We start from the raw sequence: 21,926 nt of genomic DNA, 5'->3' as shown, positions 1-21,926 counted from the left end.
CCTCTGCGCTTTTCTTCCAATGCCCTTACCTCTGACAGCCATCAAGAAAATGAGGCAGGGGAAGGCTTAAGTTTTCTTAAAAGCTTCCAGCTGCTAAGATCTGTTCCTAGGACCAAGAGCACTTGGCTTTGACAAAGGAGCACCCAGTTCATCAGTCATCTTTCATCAGACTTTCTTCAAGCTTGATCTCAGCACCAGGATCATGGTGTTCTGCTGTGTCCTGTGCCTCTGCAGTTTTCCTGCTCACCAGGATGGAGAGTTGTGCCTGAGTTCCAGGGTTATTCAGAAATGCAACAGAGCTGTTGCTGACAGGCAAAAGGCCTGAAAAGATTCATACAGACAAGCAGGAAAATGTCTTTTAGGAGTATTTTTACATAGCTTCTATAGCAGTTTTTCTTTTATGTTTTTTCTTCAGAATGGCAACTTGACTTGATCACAGTCAAGGCCTGAGTTCACCCTGAACTTACACGTCAATTCGCCATGTGCCTCTCCGCCCCTGAAACAGGCCAGGTGTAGCACAGCAGCTTACCTGCCTCCAGTGTGTCTCTGGTGGATTTAGAGAGAAACTGCCAAAGATGACTGAATGTAAGTTTCCATGGAAATTGTCTGGGATCGTCCAGTTTATATGTCCGATGTGAAACAGCCAGTGCTGAGTTGGGAAATCACAGGTCCTTTAGGTATTTTCTTCTGAAAACCCTGGGACAAGGATGTCACGGGCCGTGTGGATGAGGTTAGAGTAACCTGCTGACACTGTGAGCTGCGGCCACGTGGCCGTGCCAGGACGGCAGGAGAGATCGATTGCATACAGGTAGCCCCAGGTGTGCATGTATGGCAAAGCCTCTGGGCATGAAGCCCACGTTTGGACACGTTTTCTGGGGTTGGTCATTGTTGGTGCTGAGGTGTCTGCACTACTTAGTTGTTTGTGGTTAGGAAAGCGTTTCCATAAATTACAGAGTTCTAGCTTCCACCTCTGCTGGTGGTGTTTCATACTGAGCATAAATTCTCTCATCTTGAACAAAACCAGTAATTAATGCCACAAGCTCGGGTCACTGACTGTGCTGGGATGCCCCCTGCTCCCTAGGCTTCCATGGTGCAGCTACAGCACATAAATTGCCTTTTATTGCAGCCTTGTCCTGTTTATTTTTACATGAAAAGGTTAGGACAGCTGAAAGGATGCCTGGGGGAGCAAAAGCTTATCTCCACCGGGTCCCTGTGTTATTCCCCACGTCCCAGTTACACTCTGCAGCACCATAAAACTTTCCCAGTTTGAAAAGCTGCTCGAGTTCTGCACTCGGAGGCCCCAAACGACAATAATTTTGCTTCTGGCCATCACTGGATATTGCAAACACGGTGTGCTTACAGTGGGGCTCGGGAAGTCACACAGGGAACGCATTCTTTGGAATCCTCTTTGTTTTATCATTGCGGAACAACCCACAAAGATTTGTATTATTGCACCTGAATAAATAGTGCTCTGCACTTCCCCCATTGAGGTCAGTGCTGGTGCGGGGCCGTTCCTGGGCCCCTTCCTGCTGCTCCTGCTGCAGCACCGGAGCCTGGTGCCCGTGCCACCTGAGCAGGTGTCACAGAGGGCATGTTTGTGGATACTCATCTTGAAAGGCCAGCTGCTGGACACCAGCAGTTCTTTGTGCAGCAGTATTTTCCTAGCAGGCAGGAGCAGCATTCATCTGCATGTTTGCAGTTATAACCACCATCATAGTTTTAGCAGTCTTGCCAAATTCTCTAAATACTTTAATTTCATTGTAATGCGTAATAACAGGTGTACGGTGTAGTTGCCAGTTTCTGCTTGCTGGCTGGGTGAGTAAATTATTCTTTGCAAAATGAGAACGGTACTTAATTGATATTTGAAGATAGAAATGGCTAATAGCAAGTGCACAAGCTTCAGCTGTGAACAGTTAGAGCTGGGTTGCTGGCATTTCCATGTGGTCACTAGCTAGAGGAAAACACCTTCCTTGAAAGCCATTTTCAGCTGCATAGAATGATAAGAAATGTGTTACTTCAGAAGTACGTTTTCCATATAATTCCTAAGGTTGTGATTACAGGTCTCTCTCTTTTTTTTTTTTTTTTTTAAACTTCCCCGCGCCCCCCCCCCCCCCCCCCTCTTTTTGAGTCAGTATTGCTGTTTGGAACTGGAAAGCACTAGTGAAAAGCACTTCTTGTGCAGTTCCACCATGGCTGCTCTGCAAATACATTTTTTAATTTAGAAGTCGGAGCAGACACGAAAACCACATTTCCCTGGTCTTGGCTGTGGAGGCTTTTGGGGCTTACATGGTCTGACTACTGCTGAGCTGAAGTCTGATTTCGGAGCCAAACTTCTTTTTTCTACATTGTTCTCGTGCAGAGCAGACATTTGTACTAGGCAGGACATACTGCCAAAATATGGAATTGCACCTCCTGCACACAAATACTATGGAAGGAGTCTCAAAATGACTGGCTTCTGCCAGGTCAGATGCAAATATATGTAGAACTGGAAGCTGTTGCCCAGAAGCTTTGCTGATTTTTATATTCTTTGAGGGTGTGGTCCCCTTATCCTGTTATCTGCCCAGTTTAGAATTCTAGGTTCCATGTTTCGAGCATAAGGACATTGCTGCCTTATGCTCTGGAGCATCGTGAACATCAGCATTTCCTCAATCAGAAATGCAGTTTACGCACTTTCCAGCAATTCTTTCTCCAGAGGGAAAGTCTGGGGTTTCTCTCTTACATGCTTTGCAATATTGGTGTTTGGAGAAGGATTTGGGGTCTTAAATGTTCAGTTTCTGAGGGTTCTGTCAGGTTTCCTGAATAATCCCTTTTATACACAACATTTCAGAACGACTGTGCTGGGGGCTGCAGCCAGAGTTTGCCTCTAACCGGCCTTAGAAACAGGCTTGTGGAAGTAGCTGTGGTCAGCACTGCTATCTGCAGCAGGTGGGCAGCACCGAGATGAGCCATCTGGCTCTTCCAAGTCTAGAAGAACCTTTCTTTATCCCGGTGTCCAACCTGCACTTGTCCCAGGACAGGCATCACCTCCACTGCTGCAGGTGAGAACAGCCCGTTAGTGCCGCCAGAATAGCTGAAGAAACGCTTGTAGAAAATCATTGATCCATCTGGAGGTCAGGGCAGCCCGACAGAGGGGTTAATCGCTCCGAGAATCCTGCAGGCGTATCCAGGGACTTTGGACTTGGCTTTGGTATGTCTTTGACAAAACAAGGGACTTTACATTTAATAGCTAGGGATAAGGCTTTTGTTTATACAATGTAGTATTTCATCAAATACTACATTCTTTAAGTGAAAAAAGTAAAAACTGCAGGTTTGAAAGATGCTTATGCTGGATTCTTGGCTGAGGGGGAGTGAGGCAGCAGATTAATTTCCAGCAAGACAGCTGCCATCGGCTAGAAAATAAAGTGGTTTGGGCTGGTCCCATCACTCGCTTAGGAACCTGGAGAGGCCAGGAACTATTCCCGGGACAGGGCTGCTGTGCAGCCTGCTGAGGGAAGACCAGTGCCCCACTGTTCCACCCCTCTCTTGCAGCCCCTGGAATTCCCCATTTGGCAGCATATCAAGAGGGGAGAACCTGCTGTGTGATGGCTGACAAGTCTCTGTGCTTAGGGAAAGCTTCTCTTGGGTGGGAATCGAGGTGCCAATGGGATTTGTGTCTCAGTGTGCTCACCTGAAAATGCGGTTTCTGCTGCTGCCTGCTTTGGGCTTGATTTACTTTTGAGAGCTTTAAGTTGTGGCATTCATAGGCGCAGATGGAAGTTTAGAGTTTACCTTTTAGTACTGGAAAGTTTGCAATTTTGAAACCCTTTCTCTCAAAGAGCCACATAAACTGCTGCTGGGGGAAGCAGGTGGTACCAGACCAATCATTTTTGTTGTGGGAATGACAAGACTTAGTTGTTTAAGAAATTCACAAACTATGCTGTGTTTATACGTGGAGCATAGGGAGCTCATACCAGAAAAAGGAAAAGAGCACAACGAAATACACAGATCACGTTCCAATCTGCAGTCTCAAGTCAAATGAAACCTTTTTGGGGTAATTATCCTGAGGGAGCCTGCAGCCATGCAGCCTGCTGTGGTTTGAGCATCCGGCAGCTCCGCAGGCGTCAGGGTGGTGCAGGAGCTGTGGGGAGGGCACAGAGATAAGATGGGAACCTTGTGGAAAGGCTCAGCTTCAACTTTCCTGTCCGGCCACAGGTATTGCTTTTCACCTTGGGTGAATTGCTTAAAGCTGTTAATGGATCTTGAACACTGGATTACTTCCAAGCTTAGGAAATTCCCCTTTATGATTTCCCATAGGTGTCAGGGAGCAGCAGGAGTCAGGAGCACCTCTGCCAAGGCAGGGAGCCGGAGCTGAGGTGACAGCGTGGTGGGTGCCCGGAGCTGGCGGCACCAGCCAGGGTCAGCCACAACACTGTGGTGTGGACGGGGTGGGTCAGAGGTTCAGGTTGAAAGGTCAGTAGGTACAAGGCCCAGCACCATGCAAATACCCATAGCCTGGCCATGGCCAGAACTCCCAGGGCTGTTGGGCAGCGGGTGCTTGGAAGAGGGCCGGGATCTCCGGAGGGTGGCGAGGGACTGCAGGTGCCTCGATGCCGGGCTCTTGGCTCACCAAGGTGGCTGTGTGCTGGGGAGTTGCCGTTTTAATGGCTGTTTGCTTTTTACTAACATTGTTTTAGTCAGAAATCAGTATACAATTCTCTGGTTTTGGACTATCAGTGCGCAGTCTCCCAGGAGGTGAGCAGGTTTAACAGCATGAACGAAGTAACAAGGAAATCCAATTCCCCATTGCTGGGCCTCCCAGGAAGGGGTGCCCAAGAGGGAGCCTCCAAAAGAGGAACGCGCCGCCAGGGCTGTGCGGGCAGGAGGCAGATGCTGTGGCTGAGATGGGCCACTGGTACCTGCAGAGTGTGTCCGGGCGCTTGGCTGCTTAAGTCGGTGTTACGGAGCTGTGAAACTCGGCAGTCTGCCAGCCTTCCCGGAGGAGGCGATTCTTGTGGGCATAAATGTGGAATTCACCTTTTGATCAAGACCTGGGGTTCCATGCTCTGGTTTCTGTTGGCAGCCTGTGCTGGGGAGGCTGTGCCGGAGCTGGGCGCAGGCTGAGTGCCAGCACCGTTCCCATGCCCAGGACAAGGGCTCTCCTGAGACACGGGAGCTACAACCAGAGGGGGAAGCACTGGCCAGTTGTTGAGGTGGCCGTGGTCAGTGGCATGTTTACAGACGCCAGGCATCTCACAGGAGGGGCACTGTAAACAGTGCAGCCCACGGAGCTGTGGTTGAGGCACACAGGTACTTTCCAAAGGAGTTGCAGTTCCTGGTTGCTCTGGCTTTGTGCAGAAAGCCTGTCTGCAATCCCACAGGCTGTCTGAAGCCCCTGAGACACCCGCAGAGTGTGTCTGGTGTTGTCGTTCCCAGCCGGCAGCTGGGGGAATTTCTGGTTTGCACCTTCATTTTAATCTGAGTTCACTTAGAATAAAAGGCAGTGCTGCTAACAGAGCTGCTGCTGAGGATCTTTCTTGGCACAGGAGAGGCACTTTTCCCCTCTGAGATACCGAGCTTTCATTTGAACTCGTGTGGAAGCACCTGATACCACTAAAAGCCTTTTTTTGCGAGTTACAGTGTACTTTTACCTCTGCGCTGCCAGCAGACAGAAGGGCTGTGAACCCCTGACCATCGAGGGGGTGTCCTGAGCTGAGCCAGGGCAGAGAGGGAAGGAGAGGCCAGGTCTGAGCAGCAATTGACACGGCATGCTTTGAAAATTGGTTTCTACCATCAGTGCTAACAAGAGTGAAGGAGCGTTGAAATCCACTGAATGGGAGATGGTTGGTTTGCGGATTTTGTTTGAGGCATTTGCCAGTGCTGATTTAAAGGCGTGTCTAGGGAAAACTTGGCAAAATGGAGCACTTTTCAAAAGCGGCAAGGGCAGTTGAACAGCAATAGGGACAGTTGTGTCCGGTTCTCCCCCGGGAACCCAAGACCACATGCAGGCAGTGTCCGCTGTTGCCGCAATCTGACGTGTGTGTTGTGAACAGCAGCAGTTTCTTCAGGCTGAAGGTGCCCCCCAATCAATGTTGCTACAATGGCAGCCTGAAAAATTGCTTTGGCTTGAAAATTGCTGCACTTAAAGCAAATTATATGTCTTAAATTGCTCATCTTACTTTAGAATTACAGATTATTAAAAATAATCTCCCAATTTTCAAATATTTGCTTTGATTTAATGCTACTTTTTCTTCCTTTATCTCAAGATAAAGGCTTGTTATTCAGTATCTGCATCCTTAAAAGTCTGCACATCTGCTGTATGATTTCAGAAATGCTGTGACATGAGAGTTGCTAATTTGCTACTTGTGTCTGTGGGGTTATGCTCTGCTGTCACTGATGGCAACTATTCAGGGATCCATTTTGATCCTGTTAATGCCAATTGAAAACTGGGGGTCCATGTTTCAATTTTCTTTTTTTAACCAGAAATAGGGCTAGGAAATTTTTGAAAATTGCTTTTAATTGGCTGGGTGTGCTTCGGAAAGAACGTACCTGCGTTTTAGGGAAGCAGAACCTTCCCTTTAGCCCTTACAGACCCGAGTGTTTGGGCTGGGAAGATTCCAGCATTAATCTCCTGTGTATGAATAGGGGCTGTGGCTGCTCTGTAGGTGATTGCAGGTGTTGGTGGCTGTGGGGGAAGCATTCCCTGGGCATTACAAGTCCTCATACAGCCAGCACATGGTGTGAGCGTGCTGGAAATAGCCATGGTCTGCCCTGGCTCCTTTGGTGGTTCGCAGTGGGCATTACAAGGCACACGGCTTTCGGACTGGGCACCTGAACAGCTGCACCTGAAGTCCCGATCTAGGTCAGTCCCGAGGTACTCCCGGCCTCGCTTGGGGTGTGAGCTCCCAGCCCTCCTGTGCCTGCAGCCCGGCTGGCAGCGGTGCTGGGAGGGCTGCAGAGCCAGCACGCTGCGAGGCTTGGTGCCGGAGAGTCTCAGAGCCCTTCCCAACAGCCTTGGCCTCCGGGCGCACTGCTGCTTAACCCTGACACACAGGCACTGCTGTCCTGGCACGGCAAGGCACAGACAGCTCAGGGGGCGGCGCAGCCGCAAGGTCACGGAAAGATGGAAAAACAAGTGTGCTACCTGTTAAGCACCACTGTAACTGGGCAGGAGGGCTGCTCAGCGAGACAGTACCCCATATAGTATAATCTATTTATTATAAAATAAAAGTATCATCTTGAAAGTATAAATCTTTTTATTCAAGTATAGGCTTTTTATTGTACCTAAAAATTACACTGCCTGTTAGACCTTGTGGACATTTCTGATGGCCCGTGGATGCATACGGTATTTCCAGATGGTTGGAAGCAGCATGGTCTAGCAGAGGACATTGGGCTGAGAATCAGGAGATGAAAATTTTATTACTTTTTTGCTGAACTGCTCTCTGATCTTCGGCAAAGTCATTGAACAGGCTTATGCTACTGCTCCCCCTCCACCCTTTGCTTGTCTCATTGACAGAGTGAGCTCACTGGAATGAAAACCATCTTCCAGGATGTTTTTATACATCTTCCCCTGCTGCAGCTCTCTTTGAACCTCGAGCTGCTTCAACAATATGCCTCAAATGACATGGATGCTGCTTTCCATGGTGTGTTACCTGTGGGCTCCTTTGATTAGCACAGAGTCAGCCCAGGAAACACAACATTTGCTGATGTGGCTTCCTTTCATGCACCAAAGCGATCTGGTTCATGGGGTGAATAATTGTTAGCAGAAACTTTGAGTTTGTACATGTGGTGATGGGCTTGAAAGCCTCCGCAATTCCAATATACACCTCTCTTCCACTTTTTTGGCTAGGCTGTGTTTTGGTGGCAGTACACAGTGAGTTCTGCTGAGTTCCCAGAGCTCCAGGCCTGGGCTGCAGCTTTTCCATGTCCATGGTCTATAATGCCAGTAGACGGCGGCCTGTGTGGGTGGTGATGCTGCTGGGCGGTTGTTGGTGATTCTGCCTGCTATCTGCTGCTCGGGGCAAAGTGTCCTCCCAGGATGTGGTACCTGCTGCCCCAGGGTGTACTGCTCTGCAGGGAGAATGTGGTCAGACATAGCTGGACTGGGGTGTGCTGGGACAGGAGCAGATTTAAACAGGCGTGAAAAGGAGAAGCAGACACAAGTGGCAGTGTGCGTCTCCTTACACCTGGCAGTGCTCAGAGCAAACAGCTTTCCTACAGCAAAAGCGCCATTGTGGGGAACTCAGGATCTTTTTCTCTGTGTTACAGCTGTCATTTCTAAGCCTGACTCTCCTCAGAGCATCTCTCTACTTTCCAGAGAAAGAAATAGCACAGATTATGGCAAGTGAAGCTTCACGAATTGCAGGGAGTTGTTATTGCTGCCAGTTGGCATTCATTTTCAGATAGCAGCAGATAAAGACCCTGGTTAGAGAGATTTATCTTTTTGGTAGTGTTCTGTATGTAAAACGTAAGTTGGATTGTGTTTACGCTGGCAGTTACGAGTGCTACTAAAGAATTTTTCTCATCATTTCCTCTTTCATCTTGTGAAAAATTAAATAGACAAGTTTAACCTCCAAGAGAAAGTGTGTTTGTCCAAATTGCCATGGCTGAGTGTGGAGCTTTGCCAGGAAGCTGCCCAGGGCTGTGACTGCTGGGATCGGGGCACTTGTTTGGGACATGCAGCCTCAGGTGATGTGTCTGCCCAGGAGAGCGTGCTCGGTGTGTCCCCGCCTGGGATCCCGGCCCTCGAGTCGGGCGTCCAGTCAGCAAGTGCTGAATGTGGAGTAATGATGCAGATTAACTGCACTGACCCCAGGCAGAACACCTCCTTAGCTCACTGCACTGCTTTAGGGCCAGCTGGGACATTTGATTGCTTCTACAGAAGTTCTGTACCTTGAGCTTGCCTCAAATTCCAGTACTGTGCATACTGGCAGGGGGGAAGGTGATTGGAAATGTGATTATCAAGAATTTAGAAGAGTTTGACATCCCCAAAGATTTCATACTCTTTCAACGTTCCGTATTTGCAAGTACACAAAAGACCTTTCCAGTTGTTTGCTATTCTCTTTACATTTAATTTTGAAGAAGTATTTTTACCTACCACAAATAATTGGCATACATGAATTATACACCTAAAATCCTTTGCCCAAGGCCGAAGTGCAGGTTTATTGCATCGTGCCCCCTGTGTCACTGTGTATGTGGCAGTGCAGCAGGAGGAGATAGATGGGCAGAGGTTTTGAGGAGAGGGCTCCCTCCGTGTTAACCCATAGGTGAACTGCAGGGGGGAATTTCAGCAAGTGAATGTCACTCAAACTGCAGTTCATATTCTGGAGATGGACAAGTACTCTGCTTTGCATCTGGAATTAATTTTCCATGTGTAAAATTGCACCTGCAGAAGGGGAATCCAGCTCTCCTGACAGCTCTGCTGTGAGCTTGAAGAGTTTCACAGAATGAATGTCAAGTCTTTGAAAAGTAGTTGGGGCCCTGCTAGAAATTGCACTCATCCCAGACCTCTGAGGCTTTTTACCAGCCCTCTCCAGTGAGAGCTCTGGTGGGATAAGCTTTGTTTTGGGCTGTGATGCATTTTTTGGGGGGGTGGTTTCCTCTGCCCTCATTCTGGCTGACAACGTGTTTTCCTGTTGTGTAATTTATGGCTGAGGAAGCATGGCCCTAACTTTTGCTTGCTCTTCCCTCAGTTTTGTCCTGTTTGTTTGCTGATTTCTACATCTCGAAATGTCAGGTTTGCTTTGCCCCTTCCCCTCCCACCCCAGAAGGTTTCTGTGAATCACTGTTCACTTGGAAAAATGGAATGGTCAAGGAGCTTTTTTCACTTAGCACTTCGATGCAGGCTCAAATAACTTGAAAACAAGCAGTTTAAAATGATTTCCAGAAATGCACCTGGAATTCTCTGCTGCATTTTATTCAGTGCCAGGTGTTTAGGGGATGCCCTGTTTGAGGTGGTTCCTGCAGAGCTTGGCTCTGCACCGCCCGTCTCCCCAGCTCGCCCTGGCTAGGAGCAGCAAGCGTTTTCTTGATGTTCCAGTGTTAGTTGAGCCAGGTAACAAACAGCTCCAAAAGGAGGTGCTGCCAAAAGGAGGTTCTTGTTCCTCCAGAAGTTCCTCCTTCTCTGAAAGAGCTACTGGGCTTTGGTATTTTGGGTTTGTTACCCCAGGAGAACATTACTGGAGGGTTGCATTAAAGTTTGTGAAAGAAATTCTGAACTTCCCAAGAAAAGCAGGATTTGGAGACAGCATCTCTGTCTCTCTTCAATCCTGCTTGTCACTTGTTTCTTTCTAATTGGTTATTCATGAATACTCCCGTCTCCTCCCATGGTGAGAGCACTCAGGACCGGTGCAGCCACTGGTTCTGTAACTCAGCACTACAGCTGGACACGGATCAAACATCCCTGAAACGGAAAGCAGCCTGCCTTGTCCCAACCCCCTAATTCTCAGGCAAGAATAAGTGTCAGATTCTAAAGAATTACAGTGGCCAGCTAGCTCTTGGTGCATCATGTATGCACTGTTGGCTGAACCTGGCTGGAGGCTTTATCTTGGGCTACTGCCGTTGTGGCAGGGTGTGTTTGTCACTTCCCCGTGGGAATTGAGGTCAAAGGTTTTTCCTGCAGAACGATTGTTCTGCACTAACCATTGGTGACAGGCAGTACATGTTAGACTTCTCTATATAATTAACCAGTTACCATTTTCTGATTTCTTAAATCTAGAGACTCAGAACACAGAAGTGTTAGAAATTCCTTCCTGGCTTGACGGCCAGTCTCAGGACAACATCTGACGTTTTGTGCAAGGACGGCTGTGCTGCTGTCTCTGTTTCCAGTTCTAGGGAAAGCATCGTAGGTAAAACTGTGGGGTTCCTTCCCACTGGAGTGCAGAGGCCAAGTCAGATCTGATGTGTCAGTTCCTGAAGCACTCAAGGGGAAACTGACTTTTATAGCTCAGAGGGAGAAACTTGGGGGTTCCATCCTTAGTAAGTTTCCATGGCAAACATACTGAAGTAAATTGTAAATAGTGTTTATTTTTAATCCTCCAAAGGCATTCCGTGAAAAAATGGTTAGAAAAATGTTCCCCATCTTGGATCTGTAGCTGAACTGTGAGCAAAATTCCACTTCTCTTTATCCCAGTCATCCCTTCAGAATGGTTGACATTGTGCAGAGCCTAATTTGTTGCCTTATTTTTTGTCACTGATGATCAACGAAATAGGCCCAGTTTGATTTTTAGATTGCACAAGGCACGCACAGGGTTGGCAGTGAGGCAAAGTGTTTCATGAGTGCCCATTACAAAATAGTTACTGAGGGGCTCGGTGTGACAACAGCCCTGATAGCACACAGGGGGCATGGCTAACAGGGCGCTTGGCATCCTGCTGGCCCTTCGTGTCCTCAGCAAGGACGAGGGCTCAGAGATCACGCGGCAGTTTCTGAACCGTGTAAGGGCATCGAGCTGTGTAATCCCAGGCTGACGGATGCTCTGACAGAGCACGGCAGCATTTGGGTGGCATGGATGGGGCAGGGCCAATGGCAGCCCTGAGCACTGCAGCAGGGCGCAGGTCGGGTTCTCTCCACCCTACCACGACCTCCGGTGTGCTCTGCTGCGAGCCCGAGTAGATCCATGTCCTCTGGAGCAGCACGGAGCCCATGGCGCTGGCAGCACACGGAGCACCGTGTTCCTGCACGGCCTCCGTGCTGGCCGGGAGGGCTCCTGCCCCCGCGGCGGGCAGCGAGCCCGCGGGGGGAAGCACATTCCTGCACACAGCACACTGGGGAGCGAGCTCGGAGCAGGCGAAGCACGTGCTCCCAGGCGCCAGATGTGGAGATGGAGCACCTACTGTGCTTCAGCAGTCAATTACTCAAACCCATAATACTTTTGCTTCTGAAATTAACCACTTTATGAATTATACAAAAGGAAATGATCAGTGTTGACAGCTGATTCTTTTAAATGGAGTGTAACCAAAAACATCATTAAAATATGTCTGGACTTCACCATTCCACAGTGCTGACTCTCATCAAGTTTTGAACTGCTGTTAGCAATGGCATGTCTTGCCTAAGATTCTTAATTTTCCAGGTATTGCCCTGTCTTCAGGGGCAATCTGCATTTCTCCTCCTCAAAAGTCATTATGATTCCTGGGCACTGCACCAAAACTTGTAGATGTTTTGAAGGTGTCCTGATCAGCCGAGATTAGGATATGGGTTTTAAACTTTATTCTACAGGCAGGGCATCCTTGAAAGCTGACTCCATGAACTGGTTCAACAGCCCAGAACAAGGAAGCGTGAATGGTTGCCTGCTCATAAACAACTGGGTTTCAACACTGACTGTTAGAAGTACCCCACACAAATGAGTGTTAATCTCTTAAGAGAAATCTCTGCATTTCTGCTGACAACTGACCGCATTGGAGGTATTGCTCACTTCTGGTTTTTGTCATGTCTGGTTTTGGCGTTGTGGTGATGAGACCTTATTCCCTGTGGACGTGAAAAGAACTTTTTTTGTGCTTCAGTCAAGGTGGCCCAGCTCTGTTGGGTAACCTCTCTCTTTGTCTGTGTTTCCTTGGAAGCTCCTTGAGAGTACTGCAGGGGCCGAGGTACCTGCTTTTGAGCCTATGGTTAAGGCAATCCCTTGCCATGCTTTTCGTTTGTAAGATGTGCTGCACATGCTCCCCTTAGCTGTGGCTTTTTAGAGCATTCCCCCACCTTTCCTTTTCCTTCAAGATTGTGTGGGTGTTGTTGAAGTAAGTGTCGGCTTCATGTTCAGGAGTCTTTGGAAATGAACTTTTCATGATTTTTGTGAGGGTTCCTTCCCCTCTCCCCATCTCTAGATGTTTACTCTCAGCATTTAAGTTGGTGGGTTTTTTTTGTTTTTGTGGTGGTTTGTTTTTTTTGCTTTTCCATAAAGCCAGCTAATGATACAGAGCCTGCTTTGATTGAGAATACAGAAAAAGCAGTCCTGCTTTCAAAACCCGGTGAGCATAGGAAAGGCATATCAACCACAGCTGCAAGGTGGGAAGTGCCTGGAAACCTGGAAGCTTCACCCACCCCCGCATTAGTGGCAGGAGTGATCCAAGTGGCAGAGAGCAACTCCCTGGAAATGGGCCAGAATGGTTTTCTGGACTCAGCCGGGTACAGCTCCCAGTCCCGTGATGGCAGTGATGTGATCAGTGATGCTATGCGTGAGGAATGCCTTCCCTTGCCTGGAGCATCCTGCACCAGCTTTGCCGGGAAAGGTTCACTGCAGCCTGCACAACAGTTTTGCAGCTTCATAATTTCTCTCTCTCTTTATCTTAGTTTGCTCTGATTTTGACTTTACCATCTGCCAGCCTTTCCCCAGGACTGTTTGGTCTTTGAGGAGATGCACCTGTTTTTATATGTGTGGAAAAATACTTGAATTGCTTTCCTAATGGGAATCAGTGTTTTGTTTTCACCCTACATTTAATAAGTAAGCTCCAGTTACTGTTCAGTGCTCTTAAATAATATTTACTAGTTCTGGTTGTTAAAACCTGTGTCACACAGTGAGATGCAGTTCAGGCAGCTGATTAAATGAAGATGACTAATACAAATTTTTAAAAATGTAAACAAGAGAAAAGGAAGCGTAAACTGAATGTTCACTGGCACTTGGATATGTCCCAGCGCATAGACACGTGCGTATCTGACTTACACGACAGTGGCTTATGAGAAATGGCTTTTCAGACTCCAGTGATGCCAGCTGAGTAGCCTGTGTCCCGTTGTAAGGTCAAAGGCCTTTAGGCTCAGGGGTTTTTTTGGCTAGTTGTTGTTTTGGTTTGACTGGAAACATTCAGTACTGGCTTTTCCAGTTGCCAGCTCCTTTCCTGTGTTTGCATCATCCTTCTGTTCTTTCTGCGGAGCTGGGATAAAACCAACAGTCCTGGATCTGTAGTAAGGAAACAGCGGCAGGTCGTTATGCTGGAATTTTAGGTTCAAAAGACACAACTAAGAATAAGCTTTTGCATTTTCCATGTAGCATTTCTGTTTTGAGTTTTCTTTTTTCCTTTTTTTTTTTTAGTGCTGTCAACCATATTTTTGTACGTGAGGCAGGATCTTTCTGGGTTCTGTGTGTGCTGGTGCAATCGATAACATCTGTTTGATCTACCTTCATTACTACACTTTAAATCTTCCATTCAGAAGCATATTCCCATATTTATCGTAAAGAGTGTCCACACTGAGTTTCCTTCTTGTCCGCTCCTCATTCAAACCACCTTGATTCTTCAGGTCTGCCTGGCGTTGGCCTGTCAGAGTCCTGTGCATAGTGCACAGACACATGGGGCAGGAAGTTGGGAAGGAGGCTCCTCTGGTTGGAAAAGGGCCAGAAAAAGGCAGAAGACTTGAAGGAAAGGATTGGATTTCAGTGTTTTTCCTTATGAATCTTTGTCCTGCTTAGGAAAACTGCCATAGGCACTCGGAGGGCTTGTTCTTCGATGGAGACACCCTGGCTGCACCATTCCATCCACCCTTAAGAGGTGCAGGGCGGCTCCTGCCATTTATCCCAAATGGTCCTTCCCCCCAAATTCAGAGGGATGACGACTGCCAGGCATTCTGCTGGCAGTTCAGTGGTGTTGAGGCTGAGTTCACTGCAGCATTCAGAGCTGAACTGCTTGCACTTGGTCCCTGGGATGTTCTGTGGACATTCTAAAAGGATTTGCTATTGCAGTTGGGAGTGACTTTATCTTTGTAGCTCTGCTGTAATCCTTCATAAGAAAAGTCTTAATTTCTTTCATGCCATTTTTTTGCTGACTTGTCTTGACACTTTTTAAAGTTCAGATCCTCGTGGGGAAATACATTGAGTGTAAAGGTGTCAGAAGGGAAGGTGGGAAGGAGAGGTGTCAGTGGCAGGACAGGAAAAGCAAATTGCCTGTTTCTCCAGACCTCCAGCCTGCTTAGGTAAGGTCTACCGTGTCTGAGTATCCCTGTGTTTCCTGGGAAATATCAGCAGCCTCACACCCCTGGCTCACTAACATCATGGACAAGGAGGATTGTGACACACTCAGATTATAAAAAGCAGAGATAAAATCTGTGGGTCTGTCTTGGGTGAATAATTGGGACGCATTTGAAAGAGACTTTGAGACTCTTGAATTCTCCGTAGTTGATCAGGAGGGCAAAGAGATTATAATAATGATTGTTATTCAGTGTGTGTGCGACGGTATTTGGCATTTGCCTCTTTTTCCCCTTTTTCCCCATTTATCCCCTTGTGGCTGATGCAGGCATCCTCAGCGCCAGCACTTGTCAGGGCACAGCAAGGGCCGGTGGCTGGGCTGTGACAGGGAGATGCTGCGAAGCCTGCCTGGCTCTGGGGGGCTCCTCTCCCCGTCCTTGCCCCGACAACATCTGTGCCGAGCTGCTGCTGCAGCTGGAGTGCTGGGGTGGTCCCCACACAGCCAGTGCCAGCCTCCTGGCACCCGCAGCCTGGGCCTTGGCAGCCCGGGTGTGCTCTGGATCAGTCCGATGCTGTGCGTCACCGGGGACACAGGCTTGCCAGGGGGAAATAGGGCACAAGCCTTCCTGCTGGAAAGGTGGCAAAGCAGACACTTTTTAATCAAGTTTTTATTGTCTGTATAAGTTTGATATGATCAATTAGTGTAATAAATCCTGCAACAGTAAACAAGAAGGTGCTTGGAGGAAAGGGTTTACCGCCTTCTGTGTTGTATTGTAGCAACTGATTTGCTGCTGTAATGATAACTAAGAAGGTCTCTGTGTCCCACAAAGTTTATGGCTTGATATGAATGTTTGTTTTAGATATTGCATCTCAAAATCATTGAAAAGTGCTTCTGGGAGAGTTTCTTTTCCAGAGCTTTTTTTTTTTTTGAGTGGAGGTTGCCAAGGCTGTTCTTTTTAGGGAATTTGCTTTAACGGGAAGTTTTATCCTCATGAAATTCTAATGGTGGAAACAATTCCCAAAATGAGCATCCCGTTCCATATGGGGAAGGTGGCAAGAGGATGTAAGGAAGAGAGTTTGCTTCTCCACTAACCCTGGGATCTCATGCAGGGCTCAGCACAAAGCTTGGCTTCCTTGGCTCTCACGGATATATAATTAAATTCAAAGCGGAGAACTGCTCAGGAGACAGCAATGCCTGGTAAGGCTGTGGAAGAGAAGTGTCAGACCATGTGCTATGAGAACCTCAGGCATTTCTTGCCAGTGGATAAGGTGCAAGGACAGGGAATGGCCCGCAGCATCTGTTTTATGGCTGGCTGATCACTAGGTAGATGGCTTTTGATGATATAACAAAGACTATTTTGTATCAAAGAGCTGCTCGGTGAGGTGGTGAAATATTTACTTAGCTGCAAGCTGTGGACTTCCGTGTGAATTGTCGGGTCCTTCCTACCTGAGCGTGGGACTTGGCTGGAACGGTGCAGCAGGTGATAGCGTGCGATTCCGTAACAGGACAGTAAGCAGGTGGTTGTTTTTGTCACACAAAGGAAAGCCCTAACCTTGCTATTAATCTTCCCATAAGCCCCATTATTTTGAGTGAGGGTATTATTTTTGCTGCCTGGGTGACTAAAGGAGCACGGCTTGTCTCGGAGGCTGAGCTCTGTCAGTGCCTGGTGTGGCAGGTTTGCACAGGGATATGCTTTGAGAATGCGGGCAGACCTCTGCTATATTAAACACCTTTTCAAATATACATGCGCAGGATTGCCCTAGTTGGGATCAACTTCTGCACGACAAGGCTTTGAGGCTATGGTTTCTTTGAGAAAATAATCACTAGCACTCTGTTCCTACAAAGGACACACACCATTAACCAGCGACATTTCGTGGCATCCCAGAAAAACAGCTGATGTGCACTTGACCTAGTTTTGTTACATTCTGTGTCTGCTATTCCAGGTGTTCTGTGATATACTATGAATACCATTATCATTGTTGGTGCCTTGGTGATTGTACGGGTTTTAGAGGTCTGAGGTAGAAAGTTTGTGCTGTAAAATATTCAGAACATACTTGTTTTCTTAATGAAGGCTTTGGTACCAGGCGCTTCGCTTCCTGGCATAACCCCTTTAATGCCACTTTATCCCTTACTTACTCTTGCATTTCCTTACCGTACTATACAGGGAGGGTAAAAACAGAAAGACTTTGTGTTATTCTTGTACCTCCTTTATATTCAAAAGAAAATCTGTACTAACTTGTTATTTACCTCAGTCATATTTTGCCCAGTGTCTGTTTTCCCAGCTCTGAAAAGTTGTCTGGACTGCAGGAATATCCATCAGTGATCTCTCCAGTACGGCTGTGCCCTCTCAGATGCTGACAATGTACTAAACTGTAATGTGAAGCCAGGGAGTTCCAAAGAAAGGAAATTATTGAAAGTCATCACACAGTACTTACAAAAAGTAAAAGGAAAGATCAAAGCATTTGCTGACGATTCATTTCCAGCTGTATAAAGAGCACCCCTGCAGTGGCAGAATAACTTCTCTCCAGGAAGACAGCTTCTTGGACAGGGCGCCTGGAATGGAGTCTCAGGAGCAGCTTTTCATGCTGCTCTTGAAATGGACTTCAAGTTATGCTAGAAATTGGTTTCATGGGGCACGTTCCTTCTGATTTCACATTAAATGAAGTTTAAAATATTTTCTTTGCTTTATCTTTGTGGGTGGAAGGGGAGCCCTAGGGAAATTTCTCAAAATGTTTTATTTTGCATCATATTAATTGATCCTTTTGCGCAAGAAGTTGAACGTAGTGAAAAAATAGGAAAGCAGGAAAGAAAGGAGCTGGAGGCAGGGGGTGTGGGAGAGGAGAAGGCTCTAAAACTTCTTCGAAAGGCTTAGTACTGAACTTACTTCAGCCTTTCACTCTGCATGGCGATAAGTGAATTACTTCAAATGCCAATTGATCTGGGTGGGAAGTGGAAAGCCACTCTAATCCGATTAATCCCAGAGCATGGGATGCCTCGCTGGCAGTGTGAAAGCAGCCCCAGCACATGCTCAGCTGTTGCTCTTTCACAATGCGTGGTGCAGTTGTCACTCTCAGACTCCTGCCAGCAAAAACATCCGCTGGGTTCATTTTACCACCAAATATTTTTACACTTCTGCGCCAATAAACATAAACTACCCTGGCGGCAACTGCCGTGCCCCATCCTACCATTCCTTGCGTCGCACAAACGATGTGAGTTGAGCTACGCTGTTGTCCCGTTCATCCTTCCAGCAGCGTGATCCCTCCTGTCACGGAGGAGCTACCCTCTGGTGCTGATTCTAGCCCCTGCATGTAGGAATGAGCAGAATGGAAAAACTTCAAATGAGCCCTTATGGCTGTACCTTGTTGATAGTCTGTCCTGCCTGCTCCTAGGAGGAGCCTGGAAGGATTTTCCTCTAGCTGGCTGCCATTACAGACATGTCCACGTGTGTGCGGAGCTTGGGAGGTGGCAGAGGTGCAGGCGCTGCTTGTATTACAGTGCTTTTTCCCTGGCTTAAAATTCTGCCGTGTTCTGTGGCTAGGGAATGATGGCATGGCCAGAGCAGGGCCTTGGCCTGATGCTCTGGTGTCTCAGTGTAGGGAGGAACATGGTTCCATGTGAAGGTGGGGACCGGCAGCACGTTCTCCTTAGGAAGAACCTGTCTTTAACGCTTCATCTGAACTCTCTTTAAGAATATGCCAAGCATTTAAGTACTGAAAATATACTTGTTTTCCCCACTGCAGAGGCTTACATAGCTGAGCTCTCCAATATTTATGTTTGACGTCAATGGGAACATTGCCTGAACGTAGGATTAGAAGCACTGAGCTGTTCCCTGCTCCGTGTGTCAGGCAGCAGCGTGCGCACACCAGCCGGCCCCATGCCACGGCTGCGGCGCTGCTGTCACAGCAGCGTTTGGTGAGCCCTGCCAAACAATGAGCTCCCCCTGCGCCCCGGGACAGTGCCCCTGTCTAGGTACAGGCTGTGGCTGCTGCTGCGGGACGGGCACGTGACTGTCAGTGTAGGGTTCTGTGTAGGGTCGGTCTTACTGGTGTCTTACTCCTCTTATGTGTTTCTGCGGCACCCCATGGAGGGTCTGGGTTCTGGAGAACTATGTGATGTAAAAACACAGCTTTGCATGGCTGAGGGGAAGAGACAGTGCTCAAACCCAGCAGAGCCTTAGCACACTTGGCTGGATTGACTGCTTGGTAGGCTTAGGGTAGAAATGTCTGAGGGGCTGATGAGTGGAGAGGAGGTGAGTGGAAGGGGAAGGATGCTGAGGCCAAGGTGAGCGTCCACAGGTAATTATAGATAAACACCTGAACAGCGACTGACTTTTATTTCCAGTCATCTGGTGTTCAGGAGATTGCTGACCCACTTCAGCATTGGTGACTCCATCGCCGTAACTCTGGGGGGTACTGACAAGAGGATGTAAGCTTTAACCAAATAACATGTGACTGGAACTTGTGCATTCCTTGTGGATGCACCAGTCCAGCCGTTTGCTCGTTCTCTCTGCGTTTCCAGCTTGGAAAAGCGCTGAGCTCCGTCTCCGGTGGTCCGAGTCAGACGGGCTGGGTAAAAAGATTAGGATATTAATCTGGGCTGTATTCTCCGCTAGTAATCTGTAAAATGAGACATTAATAACCTATCTCTGCCTTAGCTGAGTTTTTACCAGGGTGATTTTGACAATAAAGACGCTAATGATTAAAAAATTCTTGGCTTCTCTGAATTGGGGGTAAACTAAGGTACCTCACTCATTTCCAGACAAGTGCAGAGAGTTCAAGGAGGATGGAATTCAGATGCAGGATTTTTCCTGTTGTTGTTTGACTAAATGATTGACAGATAAAAGCACAGGTGTCATTTTATGCAATTAGAAAATGTACTGGACCAAAGTGGAAATAAAAATGTGGTCTCAATGTCCAGTTCCCTCCTCTTGCCACAGGATAGCTGGGTTCCCCTGTTAGTATCTAAGGGCAGATTGCAGGTTCGTGTTGCTGTCACAGCCAGGTGATGAAGGTGACCTTCTCAGATGGAAATGTGAATGCGCTGCACCTAGGCCAGTGGATTTCTGTGTGTTTCTAGCAATTTCAGTTTAGCAGATGTTGGTTCAGACCTGTTTTTCTCCCTGGATGGGCTGAGCAGTGTTTGTCAGTTGTATCCATGAGATTCCAAAAACAGTTGCGTGTGAGTCTGCTCAGCACAGCCCTGTGCCACAGGGAGCAACTGTTCCCTCTCAGAGCAGAGGAAGTTGCTCTCGTGAGTGGAGGGGTGGCAGTGTACTTGGGGGTCAGAGTAATAAGGTCAGACTGAGCTACTCTGCAGCATTGGTTCATATAGAAGCAGAACCTTTTGCTTCTGTAGTTCATCACAGAGCACCTTCTGCTTTGGGCGGAAAAAAAATCTCCTTTCTGTTTAAATCTTACTGCTGTAATTGTAGCCAATCCACTGCTCTGACTAGGATGAATGTATTTCTCCAACAGAGATGTTCTAGACATTTGCATTCTGTTGACATCAATATTTGATTTTATGTTTTTAAAGCTCAATGTAATTTTGCTAAAGAATTACATAAATAAGAACACGTGTGTAACTGAGTTGCATCCCTCCCCACAACCTCTTGGAATCCAGTCCTTCACTTCTGGGTGGTCACTGTACTCACAGGGTGTTTTTATAGCGGGTATATAGTGGGAGCTGTCTGGTATAAATGAGAATACAACGGAATCCTGTTTACAATTAGGACGGTTGAACCAGCTTGCCTCAGTTGTCCATCTCTTCCTGTGGTCAGTGCAAGGAAATTGGTTTGTTGTTACAGGGACAGCTCGGGATGTGTTTCAAAACAGCAAGAAAAGCTTTACTTTGAGGAAGGGAAAACATTCATCCTGTGAGGGCTGAGGATGCTTTCTTTGAGCACGGATGGCCAATATGATGCATTAAATCCTTTAATACTGAAAGGAAATCCCTAAAAAGCTGCATTATGCCTTTTACTTCTTACCAGTCCCTGCCTGTCATAGCTGATTTCTGTCAAGATAGGCAGAATTGAAGTTTGTTTCAGGGTGAAACAGCAGGGCTGTTCCTCATCCTGTCAGCATTACTGTCCTAAAAGATGCTGCTGCCACATTCCTCTGTACTTGCTCTGCCTCTGGCATCCCAGTGGACGGAGAGATGCCACTGTACAGAATTCAATGTGAAGAAAACCGATGCGTTCAAAAATGAGAGAGGTTACTGGACAGCTCATTCTTGTAAAAATCACGACCATTTTATGAGAGAATCTGCAAGGACAGTGGCCCCAAACTCAGACACTGCTTTGGGTCAGTGCCATGCAAACGGCTCTGATAAAAACCCAACCTGCCTGAATATTGGTGCTTGAAGTTTGCCAAGCCACGTTACAAAATGGCATTTGCTGTTTGGGTTTGAAGTGGTGGAAGTGTTCATGAGTCCTTCCAGGTCCACTCTTGTTGGGCCCCTTGAGGGCTGTGGCATGAATCCCTCCTTGTCCCCAGTTTGCTTTAGGGGTTCTGAATCTCAGAGCTGGACCTGGCGAGATCAAGTTCATTTCTGGAGAGGCTTTGAGAGGCAGTTGATCCTGGCAGCGTGCTGGGATAGAGGAACGGCATACGTCTCAGTTTGAGAGATGGAGAAGGATTTGGTCTCATACCTGGTTTGTAGCATGCGATGTACCTAATGGCTTGGGGCCATCTTGTTTCAGGGCGTAATTTTAGTCTGTTCTTTTAATGTCTTCAAAGGTTAAAGCTTTAACTAATTGCAGATATTAACAGCTCTATTTTGTACTGCATGGTCGTAATCTCTACTGCTGCTGTAGACTTGAATGATACAATGTCTGTGGGCAAAGACTGGGCTGTGGCTGACACAGTGCTCCATCCTGAACGAGTTCAGGCTGGGGAAGCTGAGCAAGGAATGGGTTAGGATTAAACCTCCAGCCTAGACAGACAGTGTGCGTTACCGCTTTTGATGTGCGTTCACAATCCGAGCTCTCGCTTGGCACCAAGAGGGTATGAAAGGGCTCTGCCGAAGCACTTCTGTTCATCTGCTCTTAGCCAGAAGACTCATTTCTC

At 47.6% G+C, this 21,926-nt stretch overlaps 1 protein-coding gene across 1 annotated transcript in view; it reads left to right on the top strand.

Moving 5' to 3' along the window:
- The first annotated feature begins 11,319 nt into the window (after positions 1–11,319).
- LOC120409635 (bone morphogenetic protein 3-like) overlaps positions 11,320–21,926 on the top strand; it is a 54,319-nt gene continuing 43,712 nt past the window's right edge. The window contains 1 exon segment of the mRNA XM_039550855.1: positions 11,320–11,409. Within this exon segment, the coding sequence (XP_039406789.1) occupies positions 11,320–11,409 (90 nt within the window).

This window comes from Corvus cornix, chromosome 4, assembly GCF_000738735.6.
Source record: "Corvus cornix cornix isolate S_Up_H32 chromosome 4, ASM73873v5, whole genome shotgun sequence".
Taxonomy (NCBI): Eukaryota; Metazoa; Chordata; class Aves; order Passeriformes; family Corvidae; genus Corvus; species Corvus cornix.
Note: the sequence above shows the minus strand (reverse complement) of the source record. Positions and strands in the feature narration are given on the sequence as shown.